Here is a 22,629-nt window from a genome sequence, read left to right as displayed (position 1 = left end):
TATAAATGATAACATACAAAAACTGATATCCTTCAGCAACTTGCTTGGAGTATTCAACTCAATGGCTTTTGCTTTTTTTTTTTAACCATTGTAAATATTATTAAGTGTGCAGTTCGGTGGCATTAAGAACATTCTCGGTGTTGTACAAGTATCATCATGCATCTCCAGATCTTTCTTCATCTTGCTAAACTGAAACTCTGTGCCCTTTGAACATTTCCCTCTCTCCCCAGGCCCAGGCAACTACCATTCTACCTTACGTCTAGGTTCCTCATATAAGGGAAATCATATGTCTTTTTTCTCCTTTCGCAACTGGATTATTTCAGTTACTGCAGAGATTTTTTTCAACCAGTGTGCCACAAGAATGTTTAAAACATGCAATACCTGACTATTTAGTCAGGGGCACTGGCCTCTTTTGTCAAATCAAAAAATGATGACAGCCAACACAATAGCTGCTTGGTGTGAACAAATCAAAATTACACCTATTTTTGTCAGTTCAGCAAAAAATATATTTTGGGTGTGTTGCAGAATTTTAGTAGTCAGTTTGTGTGTGTCGTGAGATGAAAAAGGTTGGGAAATTGCTGACTGAGCATAATGTCTTGATGGTTCATCCGGGCTGTAGCGTGTATCAGAATCTCCTTCCTTTTTAAGCCTGAATAATATTCCATTCTATATACACGTACACAACATTTTGTTTATCAACTGGTCCCTCCATGGACCCTTGGGCTGCTTCCGATTTTGGCTATTAGGAATAAGCTGCTATAAAAATGGGTGTATAAATATCTGTTCCTGTCCCAGCTCTCAATTATTTTGGGTGTGCACCTGAAGTGCAATTCCTGGATCATATGGTAATTTTATGTTTAACATTTTAAGGAGTCTCCATACTCTTCCAACCAGCTGTCCATAAATTCCAACCAGCAGTGCACAAGGGTTCCCATTTCCCCACATCCTTACCAACTCTTATTTTCTATTTCTTGATAATAGCCATCCTCTTGGGTGTGATGTGTTATCGCATTGTGGAGTTGATGTGCATTTCCCCGGTGGTTAGTGATGCTGAGTATCTTTCAATGTTCTTATTGGCCATTTTGGGGGAAGAAACGTCTATTCAACAACCTATTTAAATGTATGCATATATGTGGTGCAAGTGTCCACTTTAACCATGTTACAGCATTACTTTTTATGACTATACCATACTTATCCATTCATCTTTAATGGTCATTTAGCCTTCTCTCAGACTTCTCCCATCACAAGTCAGGTTGGTATGTTCATTGTTATTCACATCTTCTTGTGCACATTTTGAGAGTTTCTCTGGGTAGATTTCTAAGAGTAAAATTACTAGGCTTAAGGAAAGGCACAATTTCACTAGATTTTGCCAATTTGCTCTCCAGAGTCGTTTCACTAACTTAATAATACTCAGATCAACAGTACATGATGGGTCTCCTTATTTCATATTTTCTCCAACATGAATCTTTATCAGAATTTTTTGTTTTTACCAATCTGATGGTTTTATTTTTCTATTTTTTTCCCAGTTACTGGTGAGATCCAGCATCTTTTCACCTTTACAGATCATTTGTTTTTACTTTTCTATAAAATCACAGTTCCAGTCATTCGCCCATTTTCCTATTTGAATATTTTTCTAAATAATTCTTTATTAAATGCTCCCAATACCAACCCTTTACTGGTCATATGCATTATCATAGCTTCTCTGTTGCTGTGATTTGTCTTTTCACTTAGTTACAGAGTCTTATTTTACAAAAAAGTCTGTACATTAACTGTGTGATTTTTTTGTGACTTTTTTTCCTTTTTATTGTTAACACAAGATTATAAAGACAATCTATAATTTTCTTCTAAAAGATGTACATTTTGGCCTTTACTGTTTTGATCTTTTGAAACTTATTTTTACTTCTATTACAGTGATCTAATTTCAATTTTTCCTATATTCTTTATTCCGCAGATATTTTTCAGTGTATTTCCAGATATCAGTATTCCCAGAAACCATTTTGAACATGTATTCCTGACCCACTAATCTCTACCTTTTAAAATTTCTGTACTTCTTTGGTTTATTTTATTTTGCTTGTTTTTAGATAAAAATATATATGTGCAAAGTTTAAAATTCAAGTGATCCCACAAGGTTCACAATAAAAAGATCTCCTGCTGTCTTCCCAATGCCTATTCCAGAATCACAAAGTAAGCACTTTTAATTCTAAATAAAAAACTAGAGCTTGTTTTTACATTTACCTCCTTGCTCCAAATGGCATACTTAGTTCTTCGTCTAAGATATCTCTGACTTCCTTTATGCAGAGATATACACACATACTTCCCTCCCTTCATTCTCCTGCTATACTTAAATTTTGTTTAGATCAATATTATATGCTATTATTCACAGATAAGCCACACAGCATGCTATGATTACATTTCCATTCATGAACATTTTATTTCCCCTGCAAATCATTTTTCTGCTTGGCTTCATCCCCATCCACAGTGGAAATTTTTACACCTCTATTCCTGCCATGTCAGTGGCCATGTGTTCAGAGTTTTATAGCATAAGCTGGCTTTGTTACCAATAACCAGCAGAACATGAAATGGAAGTGGTCCCCAAGATCCAGCATGAGCAAGATCACAGCACACAAGCAACACGCACAGACGGTAGTTCATTCAGACCCATCATCTACCCCTGTTGCGCCAGGATCCATCCCTCATCCTACAGCTATGGCCACATGGGGAACCCTCTATGCCCCGATAACAAGAGGAAGAAAATGCACACATGTCAGCTCGATGTGTGGGAACAGTCAAAAACAGACATCACTTAGGAGACAGCCTCGGTCAGGGTGACTCAGGAAAAAAGCCTCCCAACGGTGCCACATTCACGTTGCGGGGAGAGAGAAATGGCCCAAGAGCCCAGCGTGATGGTAAATGGGCAAGTACAGCAGCCCAGAGCAGGAGATACATATCGATCAGGAGCTCGGACACCTAAGGGTGAGGGTCCAGGTCATGCCACCAGGTGAGACAGAGACCAGAAGAGGTCCTAGTTGACAGTAAGTGATATTTAGAAAGAATAATGGATGAGGGACATGAGGAATATCAGGGGCCAGCTCTGAGACCAGTCGCAGGGCCAGAGCAATGATCTAGGTCTTCCCTGGGAAGAAAGGGCAGTGGCACCCAAGAGGAGCTTCCAACAAATGTATTTGCAGAAGTAGACTGAGTGGCTCAAAGAATGAATTATATTAAATATGGAAATGTGCTGACTAAATACACCTTCCGGGAAGGCTTATTGTCCCATTGCTAGGATTGCTATCACCGACATCATTCAGCGACCAGCCCCTGCGGACATTGCTTTAGCTCTGGAGAGCTCCCTCACCCAAGGTCCTATGCTCCTGGGAGGGACCCTCACACAATGACGGATCCAGGCCTGTGTCATCCTATGAGTGACAACTCTGATGGGCACTGAGGCCATTAGGTGGGCTGGCTGGACCTTTCCCTCTGCCCAGTCCAGCCTCTTCCCCGCCCCACTCCTCAAGGACCTAATCAGCACGCTAAACACCAGACTCGGTCACCGGGTTTGCTTTCCAAAGAGCCCGAACTGTGACATGGTTGTTCATTGCCACAGTATAACCTGACCCATACTGACTGACTGACTGATACAATACAATAAATGCAAATTTTCCTCTGTGGTTCCTTAAAATAGCTGGCAAATTGTTTTCACTCATAAAACTGTTTAGGAAAAATAGAAGTTAGCTTTCAAGCTTATGACTAGCCAGCTGAGGTAAGCATGTTTGCATCTGCAGGCACAATATTTCATGCTTGCTGATATTTGCCCACCTGCTAGGACTTTTCAACAGAATGGGGAGAGAAAAAGATAGGAGGAGCGGTTGTTATGAACAGACTTTCCACTTATGCCTTCCAGCTTTTTCAATAACTACTAAACAGAAGGTTGGGCTAGATAAATTCTGTTGTTGAGTTTCACATTCTACATCAGGAGTCTCTGTAAAAAAAACCTGGACTGGTTTCCCCTTCAGCAGAAGTTATCAAATGCCTTAAAGCTCAATATCAAATTAATATAATTTGTTTACTTGTAGTCTATTCTCATTATTACATTATAAAGTCTCATTATATTATAATCTGACTATAATCAATAATTATGGGAGTTTTTTTTTACCAAGAATAAAATATATTTCCAGGGCATTCAAGTCACTATCACTTCATAAAAAGTTTGAGGGTAGACAGATTAAAGCAAAACCCACAGTCACTGACGTCATGAAAGCTGACAGAAATGTTATTATTCCGTAACAATAGAAAAGCTACACAGGAATAAAGACCGAAGTAAAATATACACTCTGGAATACAGATTTATTTTTAAAACCTGTGCTATAAGGTACTAAATATTAATTTACAAACTTCACACACAACACACATAAGATCAAAAAATTAGCTACTATTGTCATAAACCCAAATTTTAGAAACCAGAATTCTGTGCTGTCAGACTACTGACCTATGAGGGACCACATGATTCCACTAAAACTGATGCTGACTGGTTTACTTCATCAATTCTGCATAAACAGTACCGGTAGAAAATGCATATGCATTTGCAAATTTTCCTACAAATACTCTTTTTTATGAAAATATACATTTGTTATGCTTTAAGGACACATTTTTAAAATTCTTTCAATTTTCCACTTGAAATACTAGTTCCTAAGTCAGTCTTAGTTGTATATTTGAAATACACTAAAAAAAACATAAAAGTTGTGTGTACAAGACTCACAAGTAGACAGATGTAGAGAAAACCTCCTTTTAATCATGTGAATACCTTTGTAATAGAAACCAAATTTCTGGATGTTGCCTAAAAACTTTTTTCACCATCCCTTAAATGGTGGTGCTTCACCAGGGTTTTCCCACAGTAGGTCAAAACTTCCTGAATCTTCTAAAAGATACACTTTTCTAAGTTATCTCATTCAGACCCACAGCTTCTCTTAGAATTTTGTCCCCTGGCATTCATTCAATAAATATTTAGTTAGTTTCTACTCTCTGCCAGGCAAAGCAGACATCATTTTTTGACTCAAGATCTTAACTGAAATGATTTTACAGGATTTATGTAATAAATTATATTTATATATTTCCTGATAATGAATTGACTTCAATAAACGGTCTTTAGGTAATAAATTATATTTATACATTCCCTGATAATCAATCATACTTAAATCCCTAGAATAAATTCTACTAGGTCATAGTTTATTATACTTTTAAAATGTCTCAAAAATTCACTTTGACTTTTAGATGTTTCAATTCATAAAACTCAGTTGTAAATACTGACATTCTTAGTCAAATCACCTTGAGACACTTAAGAGATGTAAAAATCAAACAAACTTCCAGATTTCTTTTTTCCCATTGACCCTAGAAAACTAAATTTCATGACAATATTTACTTTCCACAGTCAAACAGTTTTAAAGTATAAATATGTCTAGTAACGTGAGGTCAACTCAGTGACATATGTTTTTCCCATTGTAGCTTTAGCTTCACTACGTACTACAAGGTTATCATTACCAGAAAGATCATTTTAATCTTGAATCCAGTACAATAATAACACCACTAAAAATAACAAAAATTAATAAAGCTTTCATATTTAAAATCTGACTTCAAACTATAACATTAAGTAAAATATCATTGCATACATTAAAGCCAATCCAGTCTTATGGCTCTATTATCAATAGCACTCAAGTTATTTTTTAAAAACACAGGGGCCCAGTGACTAATCTAAGAAAATCAAATAACAAAGGTTTTTTTCCCCTACAACCTTCAAAAGGGACGCCAAGGTACAGCCATGTTTGAAAATCGCCATCTTGTATCTGTACATCTACCATGTATAATGAGAGCTCTGGGGGCAAAGTTATACCCTCAAAGATTAACGATACTGCTATACAAAATTTACTATGCAATAGGTTGAAAAAGTACATTTTACAGCAATGAAAAAATAGTATGAGCACAAATATTCCTATTTGTTTAAACACGATATAATACAAGGCAATCAGCTTAAGCATTCAGGTGCATTCCAGTCAAATGCGTCATGCAAGTCCAGGGGGCTGTACTAAAGAGAAAAATTAGCAACATGGCCTTTTTCTTCTTTTCAAAACAGATCTGTTTTATGGTTGGTTCATTAAGCAATGATTGTGTTTTATTTCCACAAAATATACCGCATAAGGAAAACAATTATTTTGGAAGGTGTTTCCTGAAATAAGAAAAATACTTTTCTAGGAAAATATTCCAACATTTGATGCTACAAAGCTAAGAAGAATAAATACAGATTTAGGGGGGAAATTTATTAGGAACTGAACAGAAATAATGAAATAAGATGAAATTAAAAAACCACTTATCCTACATTGAATTGTATGGCTATATTATGTTTCATGTGGTAATGTTAGCAAATATATATATATATATATATATATATATATATATATATATATATATATCCTGTTAAAAATATAAAGCTATTTAAAGTATGTTATTCTTCCTTCAATCTAAACATTTGCTTGAAAAATGAAACAGATATTTGCTGTTATCTTTCCACAGCACTAAGAAACACATTAAACATAATGTGTCTGGTAATTTGTTGCCAAAATGAAGAACGTACATTGGACCCAGCCAGACAGCGCAGTACCCTCAGGTGGAAAGACCACCACAAGATTTAGAAGTCACAAAAGCTAGATCCACTGCTTACTACCCACAATGCTTTAGGCAAGTTTCTTTCACTCTCTTCCGCTTAATATCCTGGAAGTTTATAAACAGCTCACTATAAGGTTATTTGAGAGGTTACAGATATTGTATATAAAGTCCTTAGCATAGCACCTAGCTCTCAGAAGACACTTAGTAAATAGTTAAAGAAAATCTGCTCTCTCTCTCTCTCTCTCTCTCTCTCTCTCTCTCTCTCCCTACGAAATTAACATCTGTTTTTACACCTCACTATGACCATTGTGAACAATATACAAGAAATAAAAATAAATTCCCAATATGAAAGCTACAGAGATATCTCAACATTAGTTTCTTCATTAAGGTACATAAATTGAATACGAGCTCCTGGGAAGAGTATTCTGCAAAAATTAGGTGTTCAAAATCTCACTTTATAGATTTTTAACAATAACAGCAAAACTCTACACCTTTCCAGATATTTTTTTCTCATTAAAAAAACACACAAAACTTTCATCTACCTCCAGAGAACTAAGCTTACTGCGCCATCACCACAGGCAAAACAGCGTGCAGGGCACACCAGCGTAGTAGTGAACGCTCGTAAGCCAGTTTCCTTCAATGCTTCATTTGATCCATTTCCCTGGCTCTCGGGCACTGACTTACCAGCCTTCTAAAAGCCGAGACAATCCCATTTCCATCATGAATCATCCCTTCAAATTATTATTTCCAAAAGTAATTATTGAATTATTTAGCATCTAAAAATCCTAATAACGGTGAATTGTTTTTAGTGATGACTCACAGGCACACACTCATAGCTTCGAGTTAAAATGCACGCTGAACTTTATTACTAGGAATTTTCTACCCAGCAAACTTCTAGTAATATCAAGATCAGAGTGCTTATTAAGAATCATAATTTTCTTCATATGTTACCACTTGAAATAATTTTCCTAAGTAGATTATGTGCCATAATGGTGTTGAAAAGCAAAAGTATACTTCTTATATCTATTTAATGTTTTAGTCTTTGGTCTCTTTTATTTTTACTTATCAAAATGATTCCTAATAGCTTAAAATTGGTATATTACTTTACACCATCAATAAAAGATGCTCTAACGTACTACTAAATATATTTTAAATATCAGCTAGGTTTTATCTACATTATGACATACAGAGAAAAATGTTTTCACTATAATAGTCTATTGCGTAGCTAAATATAGTATTTCAATAAATATATTCATTTAATGTTCAGAAAGTTACAGAACTATAGGTAGCATAGTTAAAATTAAATAAACTGTATTAATGCACTGTAGTTTTGGTTCTCTGCAAAAGATTGTTTAATCACTTCCACTCCTAGTTCTCAGTGCCGTTTTATCTCACATCTTACTCCTTTTGCTCCACTACCTCTATATCCCTTTCTCTAATTCTATCAGCTTTCTACACCAAGTAAGTGTATCTGGTGAGTTTAGTTTAAATGCACCTTTACTCATCCCCACTCTATCTAATATGCTTGTGTTACTATTTATAGTTTACATAATTTGATAGTGCTCTATATCTAATGGTAACAATCAAACAAAGTAGACTGATAAAAGCGCTCATGTAGGGATATACCATAGAAAAGCCAACCTGGATTTCCCAACTTCCCTGTCTCCACCACTGATTCACCCCAGTTCACCTCTTCTCCTGGCCTTATACCCCCACCATGCTGATTTTAGAGAGAACTCCATTCATAATACGTCACTGACTTTATCTCTTTCAAATGATATATATATATACACACACACGGTCAAGTAATGTAGTAGAGAATCGCTACATGAAAAATGTCTGATTATTTCCTACTGTGCACAACCCTAACAGATACATACCTATGTCATATGCCAGGAAATCGGCAGAAAAACATTTTGCACCGTTACTCAAGGAAGTGTCATTATGGGTATTTCCTCCAAAAATAAGCATAGCTCCATTGATAAGAACAGCTGAATGAAGGTATCTGGCAAACCCACTTTCTTTCAAAATAGTCCTACAGGATAAAATTTAAAAATGTATTACAAAAGATAAAAAGACCTCCCTGATTATATATATATACCTATAATATAAAGGATCGAATTTGCATATAGAATTGTGCTTGAAATTGTGAAATAACACGCTTAATTTTTAACATAAACATCCTCTAAACTTCAATATTTTTAAAAATATATATGGCCTCTAAACTTCATATTTTTAGAAAAATATTTCCATATTCATATACTTAAAAATGCTTTGAGGAAGCACAATATTAAACATAATTGTTAATGATTTTTATAATAATTTATATTTTGAATTTGGTTTTTATTTATAAAACTAGGAAACAATTATTCTTAAAATTAGAGGGCCAAAATCATCAGTTTTACATATCAAAATAAATAAAAAGTTAAATATAATAGATTTACCTGGAACTATATTCAGTTAAAACTACATAACTCATATGGATCACATAACACAGTTTTAAACTTTTTAAGTAAAATAAAACATACAGAAAAGTGCACTTATCATAGGTCTAAAAGTCAATGAATCCTCACAAAATGAATATAACAAAGTAATCAGCACTCAAATTTAAAAATATATATACTACCACTGTTCTGATTTCAATAGCAAAGATTTATATTGCTGTCCTTGTACTTTACAAAATGGAATCACACAGTTTGTATTTATTTGTACATTCTGTTGCTGAAGAGATACATGTATATGTTGTGTATAACTGAACATCACAATGCATTTTTGAAAACATTAAAAATAATATAAATATTCTTTTAATTAATTGAAGTGTAACTGAGAGAAAATACTACCAATACATTCTCACAAGTATATTTCACCTAAATAAAGTGATATATGATAAAGGTGCATGACAGTATGAATCAATGTTTTATAAATTCTCTAAAAAATCCCTGGTACTAACAGAGAATCAGAATATAAACACGGTATGTATATAGCTAGTAAGGTATAGATAGTACCTCAATAACCATGGATTAGAATGCCAATTAATGCTTAAAGAATATGGAGCTGACTTCCAGAATGGCAATATAAGGAATTCAACAAACTTCTTTCCAGGGAAAGAACTATAATTGGTAAAAACTATTTTTAAAAAAACAATGATTTAGGGTCTAAATATTTTTTTACTAAGAGCAACTATAAATATTTACACAAGAATATCTACTAAATTTTAGTAAGAACAGCAAGTCCATGATATCTAACCCATTACCCACTCTCATCCTTCACCCCCATCCCCCCACCACACACCCAAGTTCAGCAACATAGAAGTTCACCCCAAGTAAGCATGTGAAGCCAAGGACAAGAACTCAACCCTGGCTGGTGTGGCTCAGTGGATTGAGCGTCGGCCTGCGAACCAAGTGTCGCTGGTTCAATTCCCAGTCAGGGCACATGACTAGGTTGTACGTCAGGTCCCCAGTTGGGGGCACGAGTGAGAGGCAATCACACAGTGATGTTTCTCTCCCTCTCTTTCTCCTTTCCCCCCTCTCTAAAAATAAAATAAATAAACAAACAAATAATAAATTATTTTTTAAAAAAAGAACAAGAACTCTTCCATCCCTCAGCTCCCAGTACAGGCCACTGAAATCTAACCAGGAGCAGGGGACTGCCAATACTTCTCATGCCCCCAGCTCTGGGTAGCAGAAGATTATTCAAGAAGAAAGCAGGAGAGGTCTGAGTGGTCACCCTCTAACACATAGGGTGGAAGCTAAACACCAGGCCCAGGGCCAAATAGTCTTCACCTGACCTCACTTATTGGGCAGAGGTTCCTTGCCAAAAGAGGCGAGTGGCAAAGAACAAAGGCTGCCACTCCCATCCAGGACCCTGCACAGAAAGCAGGGGTGTCGCTCCAAGAAGGGCAGACTACGGATCCCACCTATAATTCCAAATACAGAGGTTGCCCCCATAGGGAGAGGTAGGCTAAAGAAGAGCCCCAAAGCTCTTCCAAGAAAACTGACTTTACATGGAGCAGAGGGTGGGAGACCCCACGCCTTAAGGGAACTCTCAAAAACAGTGGAGGTTTTGGTTGTAAGCAATTAAGAGATAGCTGGCAGCTCTATGAGAACAATAGCTCAAACAATGACCAGGTAAAAGTGTACCAGAAAGAGCGTGGGAAAAATAACAGCTAATAAGAGCCCCATAGGGGTCAGAAACTCAAAGACTGTCCTCAAAGACTACCCCTGAAAAAGCACTGAAATTGAATCCAAACAAACCATGGAGCCATGTATGCCCCAACGCATTATTGGAAACAATAGAGCCATCAGTCAACGATTAGTGGAGGCTGTCTGGTTGAGCTCAACAGAGAGGTCAAAGGGAAAGGTCAAGGAGCCCTGCTAAAATTACAGCCATCCCAGGGTGACTGAGTGTCCCCAGGTTGCTTCCTCTGAGGAGCAACGCCAGAGGGTGCGTTTGGAGGAGGAAAAAGATTTTACTTAAAAAGAGAGTTCAGTTATGTTACTAAACAAATAAAATTACAACAGACCCAGAGAGGGGAGAAATCCGGATCTAGAGTTGCTACAATGTATTATCTAAAATGTCTAGTTTTCAGGTTAAATGACGACTCTCAACAAAACAGGAAGATGTGACCCATAAGCAGGAGAAAAAGAGAGACAACAGAACTGCCCTTGAGAGGGCCCAGATGTCAGATGAGCAAAAGAGACTTCAAAGCAGCTACTATAAATGTTAGAAATATGTTACAAATACATTCACAAACTTAAAGAAAATGTCTGCCTGGCAAGATACTAAAGGAAGTTGCTCAGTCTTCAATCAATTATTCCAATCCAGAGTGCATTTATATAATTACAAAACAAAGTGTGAATGCATATTTCTTCTCCTTTCTTCTCTTCATAAATTTGAAAAGCAACTGTGATAAAACAGGACATTATATAATTGGATTATCAGGCTTACAACATATAGAAAGAAATGTAATATACCAGTGGTGATCAAAAGTGACTTTACAGTTGGAAAGGCATTCTTCTGAGTTAATAAGACTATTGAAATAATCATAACTTGCATGTCTGTTTCCATATGAAATGTAAATCTACTTTTGCCCACTCCTGTATTTGACAATAAGAACACAAAGGGGTGGATGGAAGTACAGCTCTGTTAAAATAAGAAAATGAGGCCAAATAGTAACTCAGATCAAGAAAAACAAATGACTAGACAAAGCACACAAAAATATTCAATAACAAGGTTGACATAACATTATTTGCTCTCCTTTCTACTCTCGGTCTCTTTAAACAACTTAAAATTATACAAACTAATAAGTATAAAAATATATTGAGTTTGTGACATATATAGATGTTTTATATGTATATATAATACCATGAGAAAAGGGGGAAGAGGAAATAGACCTTTATATAAGAGTAATGTTTCTCTATTTCACTGAAATCAAGTTAGTGTAAATCTGAAGTACATTCTATTATAATTAAGATACATATGTTAAGCTCTAGAACAAATGGTAAGAAAGTAATTGAAATAACTATTTTAAAATATTAAAGGAATTAAAATATCATACTAGAAAATATTTACTTAATACCAAAAAGCAATAAAAAGGGAGAGAGTAATGAAAAAATATATATTTAAAATAGTAACATAGCAGATATAAATTTATATCAAAAATAAAATTAAATTGAAGATATTAAATACACAAAAAAGAATAAAGAAAATAAAGATTAGGATAGAAATAACACACTATGAGAAAAAAACCAATAGAGAAAACTAATAAAGCCAAAAAGTTCTTTCATTGAAAAGATAAAAAAACTGACAAATTCTTAGCTATACGGAACAAAAAGTAAAAATATTAAAATAAAAAAAATGAAAGGAACATAATTATCATAGAGAAATGTAACAGATTAAAATGTAATACTAAACAACTGTAAGCTTTATGAAATTTACAAATAACAGTATGAAATGAGCAAAGTTCTAGAAAGATACAAACTATGAAAACTGACACAGGAAGAAATAGAAAATCTGAATAGACCTATAACAAGAAATTCAATTAGAAATTTTAAAACTTTCCTCAAAGAAAAATGAGGACCAGATGGCTTCAGTGGTATATTCTACCAAATATTTAAAGATGAGTGATATGAAGTCTTAAACTTCTCAAAAATATAAAATAGATGGGACACTACTCAACTCATTCTATGAGGCCATTGTAACTCTGATACTTAAACCAGACACAGATATAACAAGAAAAGAACACTTTATATTAATATGTTTTTAAGTAAATATGGGAATAAAAATCTTCAATAAAATATTAGAAAATCAAAACCAGCAATATATAAAAAGGATTATATACCATGACCAAGTGGAATTTATCCCAGGAATGCACAGTTGGATTAATATCTGAAAATCAACCGATGCAATACATAATATTAACAGAATAAAGAAAAAACAAAATGATCATTTTGATACATGCAGAAAAAGCTTGACAAAATCCAGCACCCTTTCAGGGTAAGAAACACCCAACAAAACAGATACAAAGGAAACATATTCATCCTGAAAAAGGGGGAATAGTGTGCCACCCCAAAAGATGTATCCATGTACAAATCCGCAAAACAACCAAGGATTAATATCAAAAAAAGTGTACAGAAATAACTAATATGACAAAACGGGCAGAAGACTTGAGCAGGATTTTAAAGAAGAGAGAAATATGAACAATAAACATGAAAAGCTATTCCACCTTATTAGTAATCAGAAAAATGCAAATTAAAACCAAAATAGAACATGATTTCATATCCATTATATTGGCAAAAATATCTTTAAAAAACCAAACAACATCAAATTTTGGAGATTTTGTGGAGGACTAGAAACTCCCATTCACCACCAGTTGAAGCGTAAATGACAACAGTAAAATGACATTGAAGTATCGTTGGGTAAAATTGAGCATGACAATCCCAATGACCAAGCATTGATTAAGTAAATAGCTCAGAGAACCTGTATGTAAAACAACAGAAGACTGCTAAAAACATTTACACTATAATTGTTCATAATAGCAAAAATTGAAACATAGTATAGATCCTTTAAAAAGTATCTATGGTACGTTCCCACAGTAAGGGTCTGTCACACAAGACAATTCTGCCCCCAAACCTATCATGCTTCCCTCACCCATTCGCCCTTCCTCCACCTTAAATGATCATTCCATACTTGATTGTCTCTTGTCAGACCTGTCTTCCAATAAACATCACCCAGTCTCACTCTCCACTGATAATTTCACTGAGAAATTTTTTATTTCTTCATTTTCTCAAGCTCTCCCCCATGGACGCATTTAGCAGCAACTCATTCACTTAACCCGCCTTCTCTCTCAATCCTGTGAATACCTCTCGGCTCCCGTGGTGCTGGAGGCTACCTCCTTTATGCTCACTGGATCCCACTGCTACTTGTTTTCTTAAGTACATCCTCCTGCTGGCAAATTCTTCCTTTTCCGGTATCATTTTTTATATCTTCTTATCTTTCCTATCAGCCAACAAGCACAATTACTTCTCCAAACTTAAAAAATAGAAAACCGCTCTTGTCCTCCCCTCCCTGGCCCTCCATCACCCTATTTCTCTCCTTCCCTTACACCTAAGCCGCCAGGAAACGTCAGGACTTTTCTCCGATCCCTCTTCCGCTATCCCTAGTAGACCCCCTGATGATCAGTGTTTCACTCCGCCCCTCCACTGGAACTTTTCCTGTCAAGGTCAGCGAAAAGCTCCAGTTTGCCAGATGCCACAATCGGTTCATAATTCTCATAGCATTTTGCCGGTCAGCAGGTTCTGACAAACACTCTCTCCTTTGAAACCCACTCTTGGCTTGTGGGTCACGACACTTCCCTGGTTTTCACGCAAAAGCATTAACCGCTTCTTCTCCGTCTCTTTTTTCTGATCGTTTATCCTTCTCTCTCCGGGCAGAAACGCAGTATCCAGATTCCCAGATTCCTGTACCTAGCCACCTAGTTTACCTATCCACTAGGATATGCAATATGTTTCTCAAATTACACATATCTAAAACTGAGCTTCTACATCTCCCTTCACAGCAAACCTACTCCTCCGACAAAATTCATAATCTCAACTAATGCCAGTTCCACGCTTTCAGGTCTTCAAAGGCCTGATGCGACTCTCACCATCCCCTCCTCCAATGTACCTCCCAGCCCGGAGTCCAGCAAATCTGCTGGCTCTACCTTGAAACTATATTCAGAATCCAGCCAACTCTCCTCACTGGCATGTGGCCTTCCCAGTCTCGGACACCAGCACCTCTTTCTTAGACTGCTGTAATAGTCCCCTAAGTGGTCCCCTTGCTTCTGCTCTTGTACCCGAATCACAACACAGCAGCCAAAGTGACCCTATAAAGACCCAAGTCAGAGCATTTTACATCTCTGTTCAAAACCCTCCACTGGCTTCCCCGATCAGAGTAAAAGTCACAATCTTTATAATGACCTCTACGACTCTGTATGATAGGGTCCCCCATTACCACTCTAAGGTCATTTTCTCCTACTTCACTGAACCCACTCTAAGACCCTCTAACCCAGCTAACTGGCCCCCTTCTATTTCAAACGACAAGCATATTTCCATCTCGAGGCTTTCCCTCGCTGTCCCTCTGCTAGAACACCGGTCCCTCAGATAACGACATGGCTCACTCTCTAATCTCTTTCTTATCTTTACTCAAATGTGTTCTCAGTGATGTTTTCTCAGATCACCCCACTGAAATATAACAGCCTAAAACCCCTTATCTTCTTCCTATACTTTCTTTTTTTCTCCATAGCACTTATCATTTAAAACACATTTTATTTATTTCCACTTTTGTTGTCTGTCTCTCCTTATTAAAATATATCTCTAGAACATAGAGCTGATGTTTAAAAAACTCTCTAAGGAAAGCATGCCATGTTAAACAATACCTGCAAAATTCAAAAATTGACAAACTGAATGGTTTGTTTGAAAATACATACAGAAGGGCAAAAAGCCTATAATGAAGTAATTCACGCAGTATTAATATGGTTACCTCTCTGGGGGCTAATGGAAGGAGTGCCAACATGGAGGCACATGGGGGCTTCATGGGCCATTGCAATGTCCTCTTTCTTGGCTCGAGTAGATAGGGCGTTTACTTCCTCATTGTTCTGAAACTATATATGTGCACCTTCATAAAGTCTTTTGTCCATATGCAATATTTCCAAGTTTATAAAAGATCACTATGAAAAAGATAAGTACTACATAGCTCAAAATTACCTTAAAAGGTAAAGCTATAGAAATAAGTATTTCTTTAAATGATCAATATGTGATTTTAACCAGATATTCCAAAATTCCAAATCTCCTAACATATACTGTTTATGAAGATATTCATTTTTGCCTGTATAAATGTATGTTCATTTTAATAAATCTTCTGCCATACTAATTTTTTATTGTATTTCTCTTTTCCACATACACATGTACCATACAATTTTAAGTTATCTGTCTTCTTTACTGAGAAAGTCTTGGGATTATTCCCAACAGAGTATTTGAAACTGTGTTGAAAAGATTTCAGACACTCATTATGCAGAGAAATAAGCAAGAATGAACACCATGAATATAGCATGTTCATCAGCATTTACTAAAATTTAAATTAACCAGTAACATCTATAAAATTTCCCTATTTCACTTTCCAAAATCTCTGACAGCTAAGTTTTTAGAGAAATCACCAAAACTCAATAAAGTAATAAAGTAGCTTTTGAATAATTTAATGTAAAAAACTCCCATTATATCAAATTTAAGCTAGAAAAATCATTTCATGCAATCATATGTAGCATCATGATGAAGACATACTCTAAGTATACGTGATTTCAAATATCTTTTAACATAAAAAATTTAAAGTACCACAGAAGCTTCATCAATACACTCACTACTCATCTTGAATATATCTCATAGTTGAAATTTCTTTTCACTCACTTGAAAAAAGGGGGAAAAATTAACAAATATATAATTCCATCTGTAAGTTGCAAATGATAATGTTTAATGTGTTCCTTATGTGTTAAAATTCATTCTGCTCTTTCATGGGTTAAAGGGACACACCATTGTGGAAAGGACCTGAGCAACAGAAAAAAAAAATATCTGAGGTCTCTACTGTCATAGAAAACCCTTGATATAGAAGAACAGGAAGATATAGAGACCTACAGTAAGCTTTCAAGCATATATGTGCAAAGAATGTCATAAGATACTTCATTTAACAAGACTAAGAAATTAGACCACAATCCCCTGGTACCCACAATGATCACAGCCAAGTCAGTCTCTTAGCAAAGGACAATACCACTTAATAAACCATCCTAACCATATGAAAGGACATTCTATAAGTACAAGATCTTTGTTCTCTCCTACTCTTTAACTGTAAAGGAACCAGACTCAACTAGTCCTGAAGGAGTGAGGTAGCAGCAATGGCTTTGGGTGTACCTGAACTTCTATGTCTCAGTCATTTCCAACAATGGCCAGAAAATGTAATTTGTTAACTACATACTAAAAACTTGACCCTCTTTTAGTATTCCAAATTGTCATAAAATATCAGCATATTTCTTTAAACCTGATAAGTCAGAAACAGATTTCTGTTTTTAAATATACTTTGACGAATGTAACATATATATGAAAAAGTATAAAAATTTTAGGGGTACAGTTCAATGAAACACCACAAAATGAACACATCTGTGTAACCATTCTAGAAACTTCCCTGTTGCCCATGTCAATCACTACTCAACTCTTCCCACCCTAAGGCAATTCCTTTCATAATTTCAAAGACCATAGATTAGTTCTTCCTGATGCTAAACTTCATATAAATGGAATCATACACTGTATATTCTTTTTCTTCTGGCTTCCTTTGATCAACATTATTTTGGAAAGACACAGCTGCATGGATACCTGCGAAAACAATTCTTTCGTTTTCATTATTGTATAGCATTCCATCGTTTAGAACACAATTAATCTACCCATTTGAACTGATGATGGGTATTTCATTTGATTGCAATTATTGATATTACAAATAACATTGTTATAAGTGTTCTTCCATATGACTGTAGTACACACATATATATATGTATCTGTTGATTATATAACTAAAATAACTATTATATAGGATACATACATCACATATGTATGTATGTATGTGTGAGAATGCATTCAAGTTTAGCAGACACTTGTCAAAAGTTTTTTCAGGGTGTGCTTCTACCTTCTATTTTAGCCATTTAAGTGGATGTGGAGTGATACCTCAGTGTTGTCTTAATTTAAATTGCCCTCATGACTAATGATGTTGAGCACCTTTTTAAATGTATCCTGGCCATTTGGATAACCTTTTGTGTGAAGTACCTATTCAGGTCTCTTGCCCTTTTTCTGTTGAGTAATCTGACATTTTTCTGATTGATCTGCAGCACTTGTCTATATTTTCAGGAATAGTTTTCTGTCGGCTTCATATGTTGCAGGAATGGCCCACACTGCAGCTTGCCTTTCACCTTCTTACTGATATTGTTAGATATATGTAGCTCAGTTTATTGTTGCTTCTTTCTTCACAGAAGTATGAAATCTGATTTTAACAGTCTTTCCTTACCAATGGATATGCACATATTTGTCCCCGTTACCATCTATAATATTTACTATTTTACTTGCCATATTTAGATCTATAATTGATCTGAAATTGATTTTTGTGTATGGTATCAAGTGGGAGCCAAAATCCACTTCATTGCATATCCAATTGGCCCAGAACAATTTCTTAGGGGAAAAAGAAAAGCTCTATAGTGCCAACTTTTGGCTGTGGTAAAGCCATCCAAGGATTTCTTCATTCAAATTAATGTATTTTTCATTTCTATAATTTCCATTTGATTCTTTAGTAAAAGTTTCCAGTTGTCTGCTAATATTTTATACTTATATTTTAATTCCTTGAAAATAAAATTCAAATCATATTAAAGTTTCTGAAAAGAACATTGTCCTATAGGTATGTTTCTAATGGCTGGTTTTGGGTATTTTTTTTTTCATATCTTGTTTTATCTAAGACACAGTTTTTTAAATTTTATACCTGATATTTCATATAATATACTGAAGAAATAATTTGAGGCTCTGAGTATTATTTCCCTAAAGTGAGGACTGACTTTTACTCTGCCAAATAGTTAGGCTATGAGCGAATCACCATAACCCAATGAAAGTTCAAGACAATTCAAAGGTGAGTTTATCCTACTAGTCGGATTAGAATTTAAGGGACCAGACTAAATCTTTAAGTGTGTAGCAAGGCCCCTCTTCCTTGGCACACTTGGAAACCCAATGTTGGTCCTTCACACTGATCCACAAAACGTATGCTCAGTTTCTCAGATAGTTTTCAGGACTTATTGTCTCAAGAACAAAGGTTCCTCAAAACGCCAATCTTACTTCCCTTGACACTCTACCTCTTCTAGATCCTGACCCACAACTTCTCAGTTCCTTAATACCGCACTGATGCCTTCAAAAGATGGACAAGTGTGATGATTGCTGGGTATAAGAGGACTAAATGATAATGCGGAAAAAGTACAATAAAGATTTTTTTTAAGGTGTTCCCTAGTTTTATTTTTCCAGTAGGAATAATAGTCCAAATAACCCATTTCACCAATGTAAAAGAATTCCTCCAAACAAACATTTTCTAGTATCTCAACCAAGTAGCCTATTTACTAAACTATATCAACCAAAAAATAAAACCAGTTCTGATGTGGAAAAAATGTTAGTGTGTACAATGAACTCATAAGTAACATTCAAAAATTACATAACACTTGACAAATAAAGCTGATACCTATTACAATCCATATACAATAGCAAACTTGAAAAATACACTAACAAGAAGCACCAAAACTTTAAGAAAGTTACAAATAGAAAAATAACATTTTAGTGCTCACTGATAATTTAAAAAATCTTTTTTTTAAATGCAGAACCCAAGAAAATAGTAAAGCATCATATGGATCTATAATATATTTGTAATGAGGTGCTCAAAGTAATTTACAAATTATTTTACTAAATTCCCCTAAGGGACAAGTATACAATGTTATTTGTGCATATGCTAAAATTGCCGAGATTGATCATTATATCCTTCTGTGCAAAATTTCACTCAGGTAATCATGTAAAACCTGAGCAAATTTCATTCAAGAGGGAAGCAACAACTAACTCTCTCATTTTGATTTTATTCAAATAATATCCACATCTCTTCTTATTCATTCACTTTTACTAAGCTCCTTCTCTGAGCACTGCCATGCCCATTATTACTACTGGGAACTATGTCATGCAGAAGCAGTTACCTTTGCCTTTTTGGCAAGATACAATATCTTTAATAGTAGTCCCTCGCTATATCACGGTTCACTTATTGCAGCCTCATTGTATCGCGGGATTTTAAAAAATATTATATTTAATTATTTATTGCAGACTTTTCACTATATCGTGGGATTTTGCGGTACTGTATACGTATGTTGTTAAAGTTACGAAGGTTTAGGAGTGTAGAATAAATGTAAAGTTCCTATTTCACGGGGGGAGGGGGGGTCTGGAACGTAATACCCGCGATAAGTGAGGGAATACTGTATATGCAAAAATACGCTGAGCAGATAGATAGTGCCTTAATCACTACAACACAATTCCTCCTTTTATCATAACAAAAAGTCAATGAGGAAATGTTAGAAATATGAAAGTAGGAAATAAAATACAATGTATAAATAACTTACATAAAACAAAGTATTTTATTAATTTTAATATTTATAAAAATATAAAGAATACTGCATTTTATTAGACTAAAAAATAATGAAAATTAACAAAAATCACCCCAAAAAGAAGTCCTACTTTTTAAAAATTCCATCATTTTTTCTTTAAATTAAATATATGTTTGAAAGTGAAGGAGGTACAACAAATTGCAATTTGGCAGAAAACCGTATTTCATTTCACATAAAGGAATTTTGTGCTAAAAGTTTAAAAGAAAGTGTAGCGTCTTAAACAACAAAGGAATCGTTTCCCAAGTTCATCAATAAATTTAAGAACCTTACAATATTTCAAATATAAAGAGAACATTATGGTTATTATGAATTGGCAATTCACTGCACAGGAAAGAAAAGTGGAAAATGAACACATAAAAAGATGCTTACAATAGGAATCACGGTATGTATATTAAAATATCAATAAGATATCATTCAAACCCACTGCTTTGGCAAAACCAAAATATCATCACAGTTACCAAGTGTTAGTGGGAATATGAAGAAACAGGGACATTTTAACCTTGCTGGTGGAAATATACATTACCACAGCCACTTGAAGAGCATGTAGGGAACCTGTAGCAAATTTGAGGCTATGAATATCCCCATTTTTAAGTATATACCCTAGAGAAACTCTTGCATGTGTGCATGAGAAAGCCAGTACAAGATGTACAATGTAGCGATTTTATAAGAACAAAAAAGGAAACCCTAGCTAAATGTCCCAAGATTTGTATTTCACAGGAAATGAGAGGTTAAAACTGAAGCAGTTTTTAAATTTTACAGATGGCAATAAAATAGGAGAGCAATGAAGAACAAATCCCAAGACAGATAATAACAGTCCTAAAAGTTTGGTAAGCAAAATTTCCCATCTGAATTAAATATAATATCAGCACTGATAAGTATAAGTAATGCTTACAGAATAAGTTTATGTACAGGATCTGAAACCACTTTAAAGTCAATCATTTACAGTAATGATGGCTACATAGAAAAATCTATTAGATTGTGCCTTTGATACATAATAGAATATCATTAGTTGAAATAAAGATGGGAAAAGGCCAAGAATGTTTTACTGAAAATATTTAATAAACACCACTATTATACAAATATAAAATATAACAGTGACAAATTTTCTCAACATACTTGTGTTTCATCTACTCACCAAGTTTTAGTGTTAACTTCATACTTATAAAGATCATCCACCAATCCATACTTGTTGCCTGGTAATGCTTTATAGCCTCCGTGAACATAAATGGACTTTGTTATTTCATCATATACACTGGTATGACCATATCCACCTTGAACAATGGCTCCTTTAGTTTCTGAAACAAGCCAAGTGTTTGATGCTGTAAGAGAAGGAAGATAAACCATGAACTTCAAGTAGTATTTAAAAATATAACTAATATACCACCAAACTACCAAGTTAATGCTAACACATTTTTATGAGTAAGGTATACCTAATACTCCTTTAATCAAGGAATAATTATTTAAAATGTGCTAGTTACTATGTTAGGTGCTGGGGGTCGTAGTCAACTAAGACTTGTCTTTCTGTAGATTAAACCCTGAAATATTGAGAAATACCAAATTCGTGTGTGCAAGAGGAAAAGGAAAACTTCATTCTTACATACAATTCTGTATTTGTAAATAACTCTGAAAAAAAGATGTAATAAATAGTTTATGAGAGCCTTCTATGAGTTAGTCACTGAAATTACAAAGATAACAAGATAGGATCTCTGTCCTTTACAGTTTTTAGCACCTGTCGCTTGATGGACGACTATGTGGGAGAGTGATTAAATTTCACATGGAGAGTTCTATGCTATCGTGAAAAAACAAGGACAAATTACAACTGCATATTTCTTCCAAATATAAATTCTTAACTTTTAAATATGTAAAACAATGGAACGGCTGCCCTTTAAGGGGCTGGTATGTCCATCATTGAAAGAATGTTAGGCAGAAACAGAGAGACCAGAATTTTCTGCACCCTGAATGCACATTTACTAAAACTTTTTACTATAACTTGTGCATATTTCAAATATATATATATATATATATGTATGTAGCTTATAAAGTTTTAAAAGCATATTACTTAATAATAAAAATTTCATTTACCAAAACTAAAGTCTTCTGTGATATTTTTATTGAGAAAAAAATGTATATGATCTTAACAGCAGCCTTTGTCACACAGATGTATTGATAGCAACATATCAAAACATTTTACTTATTGCATTGAAATTATTATACTTTACCCAAAAGTCCTA

General features: G+C 34.7%; 1 protein-coding gene across 1 annotated transcript in view; it reads right to left on the bottom strand.

The window, feature by feature from the left end:
• ATRNL1 (attractin like 1) overlaps positions 1-22,629 on the bottom strand; it is a 480,268-nt gene that overhangs the window by 393,760 nt on the left and 63,879 nt on the right. Inside the window, exons 9-10 of the mRNA XM_090278658.1 lie at positions 21,534-21,717; positions 8,535-8,689 (exon numbers count right to left, since the gene is read on the bottom strand). Of these exons, the coding sequence (XP_090134784.1) occupies positions 8,535-8,689; positions 21,534-21,717 (339 nt within the window). The remainder of the gene's footprint in view (positions 1-8,534; positions 8,690-21,533; positions 21,718-22,629) is intronic.

Source organism: Furipterus horrens, unplaced genomic scaffold (genome assembly GCF_987537825.1).
Source record: "Furipterus horrens unplaced genomic scaffold, mFurHor1.1.pri manual_scaffold_5, whole genome shotgun sequence".
NCBI lineage: Eukaryota > Metazoa > Chordata > Mammalia > Chiroptera > Furipteridae > Furipterus > Furipterus horrens.
This window is presented reverse-complemented; position numbering and strand designations above follow the sequence as displayed.